Source organism: Cynoglossus semilaevis, chromosome 18, assembly GCF_000523025.1.
Source record: "Cynoglossus semilaevis isolate Cse_v1.0 chromosome 18, Cse_v1.0, whole genome shotgun sequence".
Lineage (NCBI taxonomy): Eukaryota > Metazoa > Chordata > Actinopteri > Pleuronectiformes > Cynoglossidae > Cynoglossus > Cynoglossus semilaevis.
Genome location: NC_024324.1, coordinates 9,195,672 through 9,212,085, shown reverse-complemented (window position 1 = coordinate 9,212,085; position 16,414 = coordinate 9,195,672). Strand labels below are relative to the sequence as shown.

The 16,414-nt window shown below is 39.8% G+C and overlaps 2 protein-coding genes across 3 annotated transcripts in view; one reads left to right on the top strand and one right to left on the bottom strand.

Moving 5' to 3' along the window:
* grhl2b (grainyhead-like transcription factor 2b) overlaps positions 1–6,617 on the top strand; it is a 16,265-nt gene extending 9,648 nt beyond the window's left edge. The window contains exons 9-16 of the mRNA XM_008331503.2: positions 1,153–1,311; positions 1,822–1,879; positions 2,022–2,161; positions 5,280–5,317; positions 5,617–5,708; positions 5,952–6,037; positions 6,124–6,188; positions 6,269–6,617. Coding sequence (XP_008329725.1) covers positions 1,153–1,311; positions 1,822–1,879; positions 2,022–2,161; positions 5,280–5,317; positions 5,617–5,708; positions 5,952–6,037; positions 6,124–6,188; positions 6,269–6,383 — 753 coding nt within the window. The 3' untranslated portion in view covers positions 6,384–6,617. The remainder of the gene's footprint in view (positions 1–1,152; positions 1,312–1,821; positions 1,880–2,021; positions 2,162–5,279; positions 5,318–5,616; positions 5,709–5,951; positions 6,038–6,123; positions 6,189–6,268) is intronic.
* A 673-nt stretch (positions 6,618–7,290) lies between these two features.
* ncaldb (neurocalcin delta b) overlaps positions 7,291–16,414 on the bottom strand; it is an 18,243-nt gene continuing 9,119 nt past the window's right edge. For both annotated transcript variants that reach the window (XM_008331509.3, XM_008331508.3), the window contains exons 2-4: positions 10,454–10,904; positions 10,216–10,321; positions 7,291–9,266 (exon numbers count right to left, since the gene is read on the bottom strand). In XM_008331509.3, coding sequence (XP_008329731.1) covers positions 9,172–9,266; positions 10,216–10,321; positions 10,454–10,831 — 579 coding nt within the window. In that variant the 5' untranslated portion in view covers positions 10,832–10,904 and the 3' untranslated portion in view covers positions 7,291–9,171. The remainder of the gene's footprint in view (positions 9,267–10,215; positions 10,322–10,453; positions 10,905–16,414) is intronic.

The window sequence follows — 16,414 nt, the reverse complement described above, 5'->3', positions numbered from 1 at the left end:
AACATCTGCAGAAGTGGAAATCTGAAGTTTCCGTAGCCTCGAAATCTCTGGCCGTTGATTGTCCAGCCGATTGACGCAGTGTTTCGTACTGCCGTACTTCTGTTTGTCCTCTTTGTCTCGCTCCTTTGTGGCCACTCCTTAAATGGAGCCGTGGCGCTGTTTGAACTCCGTAGGCCCCCGAGGGCCAGTGCACCACACCGATCCCTGTCCCCACCCTCTGTTGTTTGTTTTGCCCTCATTTCTGTGTGAATGCGAGTCACTCTCTGTGTGTTTGTGTGTGTGAGTCAGTGTTTGTATGTCTATGTGTGTGTATTCTGTTAGCAGCCCAGGGACAAAGACATTGCTGGAGATAATCCAGCCACACACACTTCTCTCTCTGTTAATATTAACTCCTTCTTTCCGTCTCTCGTTTCTTTTTCTCTCCTTCTTTTATATGAAGGGATTATAATTGCCACAGAGCAGGCAGCGGCGCAGCGGCCAGTTAGCTCAGTGGTTCTACTGATTCTGTAGTTATCGCTAACAGTCGACGGTGAAACTTGAACTATTAAACCTGGAAATCATACAGAGACGTGAACTTAATAAATAGGACACTTGAAAACAGATACTTCAGCCTGTTTGATGGTTGTATTGTTATTTATGAACAGTGTTCTAGGCTAGCTGTTAGCATTTTTCTTGAGTAAATTCCATGACTTTATTAACGTTCTGATTCTTCTTGAAGAGGTTTTTTTTTTTAGATTTTTTGTATGGGTTTTGGCAATATAACATTTAAGTCTGTTGGATTATTTTTATTTCTATTTTGGCTACATATTTGTAAAGTAAAGGACTAAAGAGGGGCCTAGAACAGGACAGTGTGCATTTAAAAATTGGACAAAAAACATGAGAATCTGTGAATGAAAGCAAATCAGCAAAAAGCCGTGGTTTCAACATTAAACACTACAGCCCTCAGGGGCCCAGACACTGTAATGAGGCTGCTGCAGTTAACAGCATTTTGTGGTTAATGAAAACCTCACAGGTCTGTGTTGTCGTTTCTGTTTTGTTTTCAAGGAAGGCATTAATATTCAGCAACAATATTTTTTTCACTCCCAATAAACTGACATTAACGGGTGAAAGAAAAAAAAAATAACCCAATGTAATCTTTGTGCCCGTTTTTAGATTTTTATCACCGTCAACTGTCTGAGCACAGACTTCTCCTCTCAGAAAGGTGTGAAAGGGCTCCCCCTAATGATCCAGATCGACACCTACAGCTACAACAACCGTAGCAACAAACCACTGCACAGGGCATACTCACAGATCAAGGTCTTCTGTGACAAGGTCAGTTAAAAAAAATCACTCACATAAGAAGTTGTTTCTAATCCTTTATACTTTAAAATATATTTTTCAACATGAAAAATATATATATTTATTTTTTTCATAAATAACGTTGGCTCTCGTATAATTTAATTATATTAGATTCATGCAAAGGGCCTGTTAGTCCTAGGTTCGATTGCCAGAGGAACCATAAAAATTCATTCAATGATGGAATTAAAGTATTAAATTTCTTTGAATCTGATTAAATATATAATTCTGTAGGTGTTAATGTATCGCGGAAGCACTGGGACCTTTAAGTATGAGTTATGTAGGTGTTAATGTATGAAGCACTGGGACCTTTAAGTATGAGTTTAAGAACTTGTGTTCAAATATAAATGAGTTTTTAATACGTTAACTAATTAAGCTAGGTCTCCCCCTAGTGGTCAGTTGTGCACAGTGACAGGGTAGAGTGTACAAGTCATTTTTCTTCGTTCGTTTATCTTTTTATTTACATCTGTTCTGTTTGGTTCACAGGGTGCCGAGAGAAAAATCAGGGACGAGGAGAGGAAACTGTTCCGAAAGAAGTCAAAAGGTTTGAGTTGTCACAACAGAGCGTAGACTTTCAGAAATATGTTTTTATTAGAACTGATTCTTAGTTTTTGGTCTTCTTAGTATTTAAAGGTACTGTTTCTTTATTTTAAATCAACAATCAACTTTGTTCTCTTTATTTCCAGGAAAGGATGGTAGTGTAGGTGTCATAACAGTTCCTAAAAAGGCCGACACCACCTACTTCAAAACAATGACAGACCTGGAGGCTCAGCCCGTCCTGTTTATCCCTGATGTCCACTTTGGAAACCTACAGAGGGCTGGACAGGTACGAGACCCTCTCCAACATCTTTTGTGTTTTAAACTCCAAAAAGTATTTTTTATAAATATTTCAAAAACCACCCAAAACACGTCTTACTATAGCCTTACCACCGTGAAAAAATCCAAAAAAATAAAAAGTCCCGAAATGCCTTAAAATGCAAGAATAGGTCCTAAAACATGCTGCCAAGTGATTATTTTGCGTTTTAAACTCCAAAAAGTATTTTTTATGAATATTTCAAAAACCACCCAAAACACGTCTTACTATAGCCTTACCACCGTGAAAATATCGATAAAAATAAAAAGTCCCCGAAATGCACTAAAATGCAAGATTAGGTCCTAAAATATGCTGCCAAGTGATTATTTTGTGTTCTAAACTCCAAAAAATATTTTATTTGAATATTTCAAAAACCACCCAAAACATGCCTTACTATAGCCTTACCATCCTGAAAAAATCCAAAAAAATAAAAAGTCCCCGAAATGCACTAAAATGCAAGATTAGGTCCTAAAATATGCTGCCAAGTGATTATTTTGTGTTTTAAACTCCAAAACATATTTTATATGAATATTCCAAATATCACCCAAAACACGCCTTACTATAGCCTTACCGTCGTGAAAAAATCCAAAAAAATAAAAAGTCCCCGAAATGCACTAAAATGCAAGATTAGGTCCTAAAATATGCTGCCAAGTGATTATTTTGCGTTTTAAACTCCAAAAAGTATTTTATATGAATATTTGAAAAATCACCCAAAACACGCCTTACTATAGCCCTACCATCGTGAAAAAATCCAAAAAAATAAAAAGTCCCCGAAATGCCCTAAAATGCAAGATTAGGTCCTAAAATATGCTGCCAAGTGATTATTTTGTGTTCTAAACTCCAAAAAATATTTTATATGAATATTCCAAAAATCACCCAAAACACGCCTTCCTATAGCCTTACCATCCTGAAAAAATCCAAAAAAATAAAAAGTCCCGAAATGCCTTAAAATGCAAGATTAGGTCCTAAAACATGCTGCCAAGTGAATATTTTGTGTTTTAAACTCCAAAAAGTTTTTTTTATGAATATTTAAAAACCCCCCCAAAACACGCCTTACTATATAGCCTTACCATCGTGAAAAAATCCAAAAAAATAAAAAGTCCCGAAATGCCTTAAAATGCAAGATTAGGTCCTAAAATATGCTGCCAAGTGATTATTTTGCGTTTTAAACTCCAAAAAGTATTTTTTATGAATATTTCAAAACCCACCCAAAACACGCCTTACTATATAGCCTTACCGTCGTGAAAATATCGATAAAAATAAAAAGTCCCCGAAATGCACTAAAATGCAAGATTAGGTCCTAAAACATGCTGCCAGGTGAATATTTTGTGTTTTAAACTCCAAAACATATTTTATATGAATATTCCAAATATCACCCAAAACACGCCTTACTATAGCCCTACCATCGTGAAAAAATCCAAAAAAATAAAAAGTCCCCAAAATGCCTTAAAATGCAAGATTTGGTCCTAAAACATGCTGCCAGGTGAATATTTTGTGTTTAAAACTCCAAAAAGTATTTTTTATGAATATTTCAAAAATCACCCAAAACACGCCTTACTATAGCCTTACCGTCGTGAAAAAATCCAAAAAAATAAAAAGTCCCCGAAATGCCTTAAAATGCAAGATTTGGTCCTAAAACATGCTGCCAGGTGAATATTTTGTGTTTAAAATTCCAAAAAATATTTTATTTGAATATTTCAAAAACCACCCAAAACATGCCTTACTATAGCCTTACCATCGTGAAAATATCGATAAAAATAAAAAGTCCCCGAAATGCACTAAAATGCAAGATTAGGTCCTAAAATATGCTGCCAAGTGATTATTTTGTGTTCTAAACTCCAAAAAATATTTTATTTGAATATTTAAAAAACCCCCAAAAACACGCCTTACTATAGCCCTACCATCGTGAAAAAATCCAAAAAAATAAAAAGTCCCGAAATGCCTTAAAATGCAAGAATAGGTCCTAAAACATGCTGCCAAGTGATTATTTTGTGTTTTAAACTCCAAAACATATTTTATATGAATATTCCAAATATCACCCAAAACACGCCTTACTATAGCCCTACCATCGTGAAAAAATCCAAAAAAATAAAAAGTCCCCAAAATGCCTTAAAATGCAAGATTTGGTCCTAAAACATGCTGCCAGGTGAATATTTTGTGTTTTAAACTCCAAAAAGTTTTTTTTATGAATATTTAAAAACCCCCCCAAAACACGCCTTACTATAGCCTTACCATCGTGAAAAAATCCAAAAAAATAAAAAGTCCCCAAAATGCCTTAAAATGCAAGATTAGGTCCTAAAACATGCTGCCAAGTGATTATTTTGCGTTTTAAACTCCAAAAAGTATTTTTTATGAATATTTCAAAAATCACCCAAAACATGCCTTACTATAGCCTTACCACCGTGAAAATATCGATAAAAATAAAAAGTCCCCGAAATGCCCTAAAATGCAAGATTAGGTCCTAAAATATGCTGCCAAGTGATTATTTTGTGTTTTAAACTCCAAAACATATTTTATATGAATATTCCAAATATCACCCAAAACACGCCTTACTATATAGCCTTACCATCGTGAAAAAATCCAAAAAAATAAAAAGTCCCCAAAATGCCTTAAAATGCAAGATTTGGTCCTAAAACATGCTGCCAGGTGAATATTTTGTGTTTAAAATTCCAAAAAATATTTTATTTGAATATTTGAAAAATCCCCCAAAACACGCCTTACTATATAGCCTTACCGTCGTGAAAATTTCGATAAAAATAAAAAGTCCCCAAAATGCCTTAAAATGCAAGATTAGGTCCTAAAATATGCTGCCAAGTGATTATTTTGTGTTCTAAACTCCAAAAAATATTTTATTTGAATATTTGAAAAATCACCCAAAACATGCCTTACTATAGCCTTACCACCGTGAAAAAATCCAAAAAAATAAAAAGTCCCCAAAATGCCTTAAAATGCAAGATTAGGTCCTAAAATATGCTGCCAAGTGATTATTTTGTGTTTTAAACTCCAAAAAGTATAAATCCAAATCTCCTGTCATTTTCACCAATATAATGAAAAAATGAGCGATTTTACATTGAATGTGTTTCACTTCCAGGTGTTCACGTTCAACACAGAGGAAATAGAGAGAGAAGGGTGAGTGTGCGTCAGGAGGAAGTCTCCTGGTTCTCATCCACAGCAGAAAATATGAACGATGCAAATCAGCTGAGCTACAAACATGGAGCGCATTCACAGGAGGAACATTTATGTGTCCACGCATGCAAAGAGAACACAGCACCTATGAGTGTGTGTGTGTGTGTGTGTGTGTGGTGTCCATACAGGTGTTTGAAAGTACTTCAAATCCTCCAACAAATATAGTTTTACCACAATTACAAAGATATTGATAAAAAAGTGCTTGAAACCGTCAGTGAACCTGGATTTCTGTGCGTTCTCAGCGGAGTGTTGGTGAAGAGGATGTTCAGGGCGTCAGAAGAAGATTTGTGTCCGTCGCCTCACAAACAGATCAAAGAGGAGACGCACAAGAGAGGTAGGAGGTGACAGCCCCTCCCTGCTGTCTCTCTGTTTTTTACCAACACATTTGACAACACATTATTTGTTTCTTTTAAAGTATATTTAAAAAAAAAACCATACTGTTAGCAACACCTTCTGATATGCACTATTTACTGGTAAATGATCTGTATGTGCCAGAATATATTTATATATATGTGTGTGTGTAACGTACACTAAATGTTCTTATCTCTAACCCTGACGCCGCCTGTTTTCCCTGCAGTGCTGTTGTACGTGAGGAAAGAGTCGGACGAGGTGTTTGACGCCCTGATGCTGAAGTCTCCCACCCTCAGAGGACTGATAGACGCGGTGAGTCCACGTCTCTGCCCGCACGTCACTACAGTCAGTGCTGAGAGGAGCAGAGCGACAACTGACGGTCTGTCTTTCCCGTTTAGATATCAGAGAAGTACGGCGTGCAGACGGAGAGAATAACCAAAGTGTACAAGAAGAGTAAAAAGGGGTGAGTGCAGAAAAGGGAGTGAAGTAAGGGGTGGACATTTTGACTCCCCTTATTAACAACTCGTTTTTGTTGTGCGTCAGGATTCTGGTAAACATGGACGACAACATCATCGAGCACTACTCCAACGAAGACACCTTCATCCTGAACATCGAGAGCCACACAGACGCCTACAAGATCACGCTGACGGAGATCTGACGTCTCGTCAGCAGAGCCAAAGGACTGCAGGATTCAAAGAAAAAAATAAAAAATAAATATATGCAAACTGTGACTGACTGGGGGGACTGGAATCTACTGGGCTGCTATGGACTGGAGATAAGCTGGATGTGAGACTGGTGACCTCTGACCCTCCTGGTCTTTCTTTGACACTGTTACACAATGAAGCAAGATGTATTTCCTGTGCAGGACAATTGTATACAATTTTCTTTTTTTTTTTTTAAAAAAAAAAAGGACATTTCTGTGAAACTCCTGTGGTTTACGGTACAGATCCACGGCCTCCGTTATTTCTTCTAAATGTTTTTATTGTATAAATAACGTTAATGTTAATTCCCAGTCTGTACAGTGAGGTTTGTTTTTTTTATGTATTTTGCCAAATCAAATGTGGAGTAGCCTCAGAAAAATGTTCGATGAACTTCCTGTGAGTAGCTGCAGTTTGTATGAGTTGGTCTTCAGTCATTTCTTTTTGCATGTCTTCATTTTGTCGTTGTTTAACTTTAAATGTATTATTATTTATTAATGATGGAATGTGATGCATTTCCTAACATTTCAATAACCTGTCATTTCAGTAACGCCACCTCTGCGTCAGCAGTGAGATTTTAAAGGGTTTTATCTTTGTGTACATGTCCAGACGTAGCCAAACATTTCTATTTGTAGGGTTTTAAATAAATAACACCGTAAAGAAAAGTCAATACAGAGGAACAGGTGTGGTTTAATTCTCAGGGCTGAGAACTATCATCTCATATATATATATATATATGTATATATATATATGCATATATACATTTATAAATATATACTGTATGCACATGTATATATCTATACACATATATTTGTTTAATGTATTCATTTGTTTTCAATCCAGACTCAAAGACCCTGAGTCAGCCACTCCCGTCTCCCATTTTGCCTTTATTTCAACAACAAAATGGAATTCCTACACAGAACACAATGATGCAGGTTGACAATACAAAATCTACAAAAATGATACCATGACAAATGTGTGTCACTTTTGTTCGTCAGGTCCAGACGGCTTTAATACTGTGTTCCTTCGTCCACTGCTTCATCTACATTTGGCACTTGACCACGAGATGCTAATGAAGTGATGCCAGGGACGGACGTCCCACGTCACCTACTTGAAATGTGCAGAAACCCACAGCATTCGTCACGACTTCTTTGTCCTAATAAGCTCATATTAATCCACCTGTGAGGGTGGGAACTTCATCTGAGGATTTCACAGCAGCGTCTGTCAGTTCAACAGTCTGGAAACAGCAGAAATGTCACTAAGTCCTAACCCTTTGTCGTTACAGTTGCAATGACTTTGTCCAACGGCTACTGTCGCGGTAGAATTTTCAGACAACGTTTCAGATTTAGCAGGAGGGAGGAGGTGAATCTACGCTCCACATTAATGTCCAACTCCAATACTGGACCAAAACCCACGCAATTTCAAGCAGAACTAGGATCGCTTAACAAACAAAAGGAATTTAATTTGGCGAGGACTGATTTATTTATGTCCAAACGTCTTTGCAATAAATTCTGTTTCGTTGACTTCAGGTTTAAAATGACACAGATTCTCTGTAGTGGTTTTGAAGCTGTGTTTTTCCAGATGTTTTACTGGAAACAACACGGCTCATGAAAAAAGCTTCTGTTTAAATCTGAAGACAGCAGTGACGGGTGAGGTGAAGAGGGAGGGAGGGGGTGGAGTATCGGAGTAAAAAGTGAAATCTGACACTACTTCCTTTGTTAAAAGATGCTGCTCCCACTAAACGTAGCAGGTGACAATCAAGGAAAAGAATACAATAGCACTACCAGTGGTCCTCTCAGGATTAAAAAAAAAAACGTCGTCATGTTTCTATCATAAATATGAGTGAATACACTGTACAAACAGTCAAAGAAAAAAAAATGTTTACCTGGACAGTTCAATAATTTATGATTTTGTTTTTCGCCTTTAGAGTGAATCTTTTTCCACTGCATCCACAGTGTTTTCACACGGCAAGAGAATATATATGCACACTCTACATATATATATATTCATATCTAACTGCCTCCACTTTGTTTTTTACGTTCGTTGAAACACAACGTTAAAAAAGAGGGAGAGTCACAGCTTCTATTCTTTATGCATATGTCAACATGTCAAACTTCTGTTGAAGGGAAATGTAAAAAAAAAACTAAAACGCTTGAACAGATGATGACATCATCTGTAGTCAGACTTTTTTTTTTTTTGTAACATTTCTCCGAAATATACATTTAAAATAACTTTGACTTTTTTTTGATAAAAAAAAGAACAAAAATACAGTTTTTCATCCGATAAACTACACTTTTTTTCCCGGGCTGTAATGTGAGCCGTTCTTCATAACATCCAGTGTTAAAGTTGGAGTATAATACTTAAAAAAAAAAATCTCTTCAGTTTTCACTCCCTTTTAAAAGAGGAATAATACGTCTAAGAATAAAAGAAATACAAAGAATAACACAGCAGACCTGGATCAGACTCAGAACCTCATGAATGTTCTGACCCAAAAGTCCTTGATGGGAGTTGTGTACCGTCTACGGCCCACGCCGTCCACTACTATTCACCTTGGAGCACAAACGTGTGCAGCACTACTGAGTGGTGTCTTCACTTTGAACTGACCAATGCTGTGCGTTTGTGTGGGTGTGGGTGTGGCATGACGAGCCCTCTCTGACCCCTGGGTGTCCGTGGATTCTGAGGATCTGTTTAAATTAATAACGGAGAGTGTAATTTGAATTAACTAGAAAAAAAAGAAAAAGTCCAGTTCTACTGCCCGGCGCTGCTGGGGTCACACTGGAGCAGCCGCACGATGGACGGGTCGTTCTTCGCTCCCTCCACGAACTCTTCAAGAGACAGTTTACCTGTGGATTCAGGTTAGAGAGGAGAACTTCATCATCATCAGTGTAAAGGTCACAGTACAGAGTGAAATAAAAATATATAATTGATCTTTTACTACACAGAAACTCCAGCTCTTTTTAAAAAAAAATTAAAAGGAGATCCGGGGAAAAAAAGTCAGTGAGAAGTACAGAGACAAAAAAAAAAGTCAGTGAGAAGTACAGAGACATTAAAGGAACATTGGTGATTTTCATCCTCTCCTCGTCACATCCCTAAACACATCATTACCAGTGCAATCCCACAGAAACCATTTCCTTGCAGCTCACCCACCAGTGCACATGTCAACCACGGTCATAACTGTCACGTACCTTTTCAGATTCCAACTGAGGTTTAGATTTTGAAAAGTGTGGTCCGGTCACAGGGGGGAGGGAGGAGATGGGTTCAAAAAGGGTGAGGCTCCAACGTCGGTGACTCCACAGAAATCCACAGCAGCTTAGCTCATGTGCTCGTAGCACCTTCTCGTACCTAGAGCTGTTGTGGGCTACGGCGCCCTCCGGCTGCAGTGGTTACGAGTTAGACGCGCGCACGTGATGTAAGGAACTGGTTCGTGTTTCATTGCACTTGTAATGATATATTGAGCGAGTCACGCAGAGAAAAGAAGGATTTTTCAATCCAGTTTGGACCAAATGTTCTCATCGCTGTACTCACAGCACTGTTATTACACCACTTTTCGTTGCACAGACCCTGAAGTACCCCCCCCACCAGAATGATGTGCAATTTATATTTCTTCTACATCCAACACTGCAGTAATTTAACCCATGGCAGTCGTTTAATCCCAGGATTGTTGTGAACCCAAGGTGGAGAAACCACGACCTGAACATTTTCTTTCTGTTGTTTCCATCTTTTTTAAACTCTAGGCTTTAAAGACTACGCTTTTTTACGTCAAGGCCACTAGGGATCGGGCTGAAGTCTTACCGTCTCGATTTGTGTCCATTTGCCTAAAGATCTTGTCTGTGCGTTTCTCAGGTGTGGACTCGTCCTCGGGCATCTTCATCACGGAGGACACCATCTTGTAAATGGCCTGAAACAGAGGCAGAGACGTTAGAAACACTAGACTCATTTTCATTCCTCCAGTAAAATACATGTGAATATTAAAGCTTTCAATTCTTTGCTGGAGGAGCAGAAAGAACCCCCATCACCCAGGGAGACTCACCGTTACGATCTCCAGCATCTCTGCCCTGCTAATGTATCCATTCCCGTCCAGGTCGTACATACTGAAAGCCCACTTCAGCTTCTGGTCCAGTCGGCCGCGTGACGTCACACTCAGAGCAATAATGAACTCCCTGAAGTCGATGGTTCCGTCTCCGTTGGCGTCGAAGGTGCGGAAGACATGCTCGGCAAACTTGGAGGCGTCTCCGTAAGGGAAGAAGTTGGCGTAGATCTTCTTGAACTCCTCCATGGACAGCGCGCCGCTGGGGCAGTCCCTCAGGAAGCCCTTGTACCACTCGGTGATCTCGGGCTCGGTGAAGTCCGTGTTCTCCACCAGGTCCTGCATGACGTCGGGGCGGAGCTTGCTGTTCTGTTTGCCCATGGCTGCAGCTTCTGTCGGGTGGTGGTGGTGGTGGAGGTGGTGGTGGTGGTTGTGAGGATGGCGGTGCTTTACACTGAGGAGGTGGAAAAGAAGGACAGAAGGAAAAAAAACTTGAGTGATATGAGTGAAAAGTATTTTTTTATAAATGTAAATGGACAGTATGTTGACTCACTTTATTCTGAGAACCATCTATGCTCTTTAATAATCAGAACTGTTCCAGCAGCAACAATAGTCACTCTTGCTCTTACTATTAAGTGTTGACCTTTTCTCAAACATCAGCACTTCACTGAAATTAAAATGAACCATGAAAAACCAAAGAGGACATTTTTGTCTTTATTTCAGGTTAAATCTTTATATATTTATTTGTTGTTGTTGTAAAAACCATGACACTGAATGTCAGACCAAAACACCTACAAATTTGGTCTGGTTATTTCCCGTGCATATGCTGCACCATGACGACGGAGAGCTTCAGCGTGCAAAAACACACCACAGATGCACAACCTAACCTGCACATGCAGAGCAGGGCACACACACACACACACACAAACATGTGCCACTGATAACCCCGTACCTGTCAACTTCAGCTGCGTGTGCATCTCTGCACATGCAGCTGCGGAGGCAGTGATGCCTCGACACCAATAATCTACATCCTGGGGTTTGATAGAGTTGTCATGGCAGTTACACAGTCGACGGCAGAGAGTAACAAACGAGCTGATGTACTGGTGTGATTTACAGGAAACACCACAAAGCCATCTCTCTGCTGAGTTTCACTGCTGCACACTCTCTCTCTCTCCAGGCCTCAGAGCAGAGAAAGAAAGTGCAGTGAGCGGTAGCTGAGGTAAAACAACAAAACAAACCACAGATCAAACACACGATGTCAACTCAGGTCATGGCGAAGTACGGCAGGAAGGAAGTCCATGTGTACCGTTCCTCACAGAGTGTTTGAAGGGAAATCATACAGAGTAAAAAAAGGATAACCTCATGAAACCTACTGACTACATTTAGCCAGTAGTCAAAAAACTCATAAACAACAACAACAAATCATTTTACTGGGTAATTAAAAAAAAAGACATTTCAGGCGACCACATTTGAATTTGAGGTGACCCTACATCGGCTCTCGAACCAAAGGTTGAAAAACAATGACTTACGTACATTTTTTTTTTAACGTGTCAGATGTAAAAACCAAACAAACAAAAGTATTTGTGGTATACTGTATACAGGTGTAAAAACCAAACGTAAAAGTATTTGTGGTATACTGTATGTAAAAAACAAAAAAACGTAAAAGTATTTGTGGTATACTGTATACAGTGGTGGAGATGCAGTAAATGTAAAATGGTGAATGGCGTCCACACACTGGTCGTCTGAGTCACCGTGGCTCAAAGGTAACAGGAAACATGACAGCTTCAGTGCAACACTGGAAATCTGCCCCTTCTGCTCACAAAATAACTTCATAATGAGAATTAACAGACAACACTGACAGACCTTACATGTCTGTTGCTGTAGAAATGTCTTTTCCATCAGCTTATCAGCAGACTGCAGCTGCCTGAACTGTTGGGATAAACAACCAACAATAATCCTTCAATTAACAGCAGGCTAAACAATGGGCTCTGGCCATGTGTTGCCGTCCTCTAACGAGTTCCCTGTTGTTACCTGTAATTCACTTGAATGCCCGGGTGAGAGAGAGATTAACGGCAGTTTAAACACTCCACGCTGCTGGAACAGAACTGAAGTCAGCAGCCACACAGGCAGCTCGTCCGCTTCCTAATTAGACAGAGGTTAATGGCTGCGAGCTAATGTTGAGATGAAGCTAAAGAGACCAGTTTGTGGAGGAGGAAGATGAAGCAAATTACATTTTTCCCCCCATAGATACCACTAACGCAAGGGTGCATAAAAGAGACAGCTGTAATGTGGTACGAGTGGCCAATCCAACTGGCGACTCGTGGGCCACATGAGGTACACACACATCCTCAGAGAGGCCCAGTCTGTGGTGTGCTGAGGGAAACTGAGTGCATCACAATGGGCAATTAATTCAAAATTTCCACAGCACAACAGACCATGAATGCAACAATTAAGGTAGCCTAGCAACGTGCAGTCCACAGCACATCACTGTGTGGAGTTCCATTTACAGCCACACGCTCACGAAAACGTGAAACGATCAACTCTGTTTTCTGGACAACGGCTTCAGTCCAAACCTGAACAACCCCCGTCAACAGTCGCCTTAAGAACACGACTATTTGTGTCCCTGCTGAGATCACAGCCTACAAATTAAACCACTAAGACTCTTACCTGCTGCTGCTGCCGTTGGCAGACCTCTGATAACGCCATTACATAACCTTAAACCTCATCTTCTACAGTTCACGTGGTTGACGACAACTTTGTACCACGGGTCGTTCCATGAGTCCAGGACCAGTATGTGGTCACTGGTTTAAGGCCCCCCTGAGTGTGTCTGAGACCAGAGCAGAAATGGCCTGTGATCGAGGTCACGACCTTTAGTCTGGTCAGGTAATACCAAGGGACACACTGTCCCTCTCAGGTACTAATGCCACACATGTCAAAATATTCTGCTGATACCGGTGTTAAACCACGTCCATTATATAAACATGACCTCATGGCCATGTCCGTTATTCTTAAAAGAAAATAAATACATAAAAATAAACCTGATCCTGTCACAGTTTCATATGAAGAAAATGCCTGGCATCACCTACAGCATCCATACCAAAATAAAGCCGACTTCAGCAGAGACAGCTGACGAGCGTAGCACCTTATGGGCTATAAAAGCCTCAGACATCTGCCCCTCAGGTTGAGACACTTCAGGTAGTTCAGGCTACAGTAACAGTCATTTCACAGTAACTGGGAAGTAAAACGCAAAACAGCTGCAAAAACAGCTGCAAAACTCTTACATTCAAGACGATGTGACACAGCAGGTGAGGAGAGAAGACCAGAACCAACACCCCCCCCCCAACCTCCCAACATGATTTTTCCCAGTACATCTTGTTGCCCACTTACATAACAGGCAGAGGTCTCCTTTTTATATCCCGCAGGTAAGTCTTGACCCCAGGAGTCCCACGGATAATCCCTGAGCCACAGTGAGAGAGAGGGAGAGAGAGGGAGAGAGAGAGAGAGAGGGAGAGAGCGAGCTGGCTGCAGGCCCACGCTGAGCCCTAAGAACTGAAAAGAGCCTCTATCACAGACACTCAGCTTATGAATGAAACATTCATAATGCAACGTGATCCATCCGTCAACTGGCTGCACAGCCGGGGGCATTTATCCCTGACCTGACAGGGCTTATGAAACCAGCAGGGGGACGTAATCTGATATCTGACTTGATAGTCCTTTTTTTTTTCCTCTCCTCCCACCGCAATATTAAAAATGACAATTATAATAAGTTGGAAATTGGGGAAAAAAAACACAGGGGGATGTGGGGGTGTGGGGGAGGGGTGCACTAGAAGAAATGTGACGCTTAGAACAACACTGTAGTGTCTGAAAACTAAAGGCAAATTTTCTTTGTTCATTTATTATTATATTATATAATATTATATTATTTATAAGTTGTTGTTTTTTATGACAAACTTTAGCCTTTTATTTATATTTATATATATACTGCAAACGTACAAAAAGCTCTGATTTTAGGCTCTTTAAATGGACAGAAATTCTGCAACAAAGAAAAATAGGGTGCAATATAAAAAATATTATATATATATATATGTATATATATATATATAACACCTGTGTGTGTGTTTGTAACTTCCAGCTTTTTAAAATGGTTTATTGTACTATTTGTTTTGGACCTTTTAAAATACAATGAGTTATTGTTGCCATGACTGATTTATTGCCTAACTTTAATGTTTGTTTATGAACGTTTTTCATCAGATACAACTTCCTCTACGTTCTTAGTAACAGTCATCAGATTTTTACCACAGTCACATTTGCTGATTATACACAAATATCTATGTTTCTGCGTGTAATCAACCGCTGTCTGTTCAGTTGTCACCAGAACTTGACTGATAGACCTCCACATCAACCAAATATATGTTGTGACAACAGGTCGGTCGCTTTTCCTCAGTATAAAAGTCAACATGGTCGTGTGGTTTCACAGCACTGTGAACGGGGAACTTTTGAAAGCTATTTTAGGGTGGTTTTTTTTCAGCACGTGTTTTGACCAACTCGAACGTCAGAGGGATCAGAGGGACAGAGCGGCTCATGTTCCACAAACAGAGGGTCAAACCGTGGGCTGTGTCCAAGTAGTGGAAAGGCCTGGAACACTGCTGCGAGCTCATCGCCTGTCTTTGATTGTGTTCCTCTGCAGCCAATGACAAATTGCACCGACATTTGCTGAGTGAAAATAAATCATTGAACCAACACAGTGTGACCCTCAAAGGCAACCCTTGACCTATGGTACAAAAGGTCAGCAGTCACATTCCGATGCAGTGAAGAGCAGAGGCAGAAAAAAAAAACCCAAAACAAATGGGAGAAAATTTCCTCTCAACACTCAGGGGTTTGAATCCCACCCATGACGAACGGATGGTTTTCAGTTTGAATCGTAACAACAATATGAATGTGATCTTATCCTTTATCTCAAACTAAGATCTATGATTCACCACCAACCAAATCACACCACTACTATCTACTGTCATTAAATCAATCACCAGATGTACAAAACCAGAAAAGCCGTGGTTTGCTGTGTGAAACTCCACGGTTCCTCGTCTCTGCCTTTTGGCTCCGATGCTACATTTTTCACAGCTAATGACCTGCATCTCTCATCCTCATCTGGTCACACCACATTACTTCTGTTCCCTCCTTCCTCTTCCTCTTCAAGATGGCTACTGCGTTTTTTTTTTAATGTCATGTGTGATCAGCAAACACGTGCGGCTGTGACACCACTAGCAGCAGCTCAGGCATAGCTTTGGGAGCAGCACAGCTCACATTACAAGTATCATGACCAGCGATGCCCAGCGTAGCGTGCCTTTGGAGGCAACTGGAATATGTGGGCGGAACTCTATCTCCTGTTTTATTTAGTCTAAGGTCAGGGCTGGACCACTGGAGAGGAGCAGCAGAAGGAGCCAACGTCTTCAGGTGGAGACTGGGTTCTATTGCCTTCTGGACAATTACTGAAAATAATGAAATCAGTCACAATGGTGCAATTAGATAATATACAGCTGTCAACTATAAAAAAATGTTATTGTTAAAATTATATTGTTATTTTTCAGTCTAGGAATACCAAAGCGCAGCTTTGACCATTTGTTTCTTGTTGTTTTTCCCTGTGTATTCCCTGTGTGCATCCAAAGATTTCTGGAAACTACAGTTTACACAACAAGGACTATTTAAAGCTATCAGATATTACGGAAAAATCCAGGTCATGTGACTTAACATGTGAAAGTTAAACAAACTTCTAAACTTCTAAAAACCACCAACTGCAACAAAATTTAATAGATTTCACATTAGCTGCCAAAATGATACCTCGATCATTTACACTTTCTTAAACTCATATATTACTGAAACTGATGTTTGGCATCAATAACAGCTGATAACAGGTTTGTAATCACCATATTACACTGTTCTGTCTGAGATGTGTGCAGCACTGTA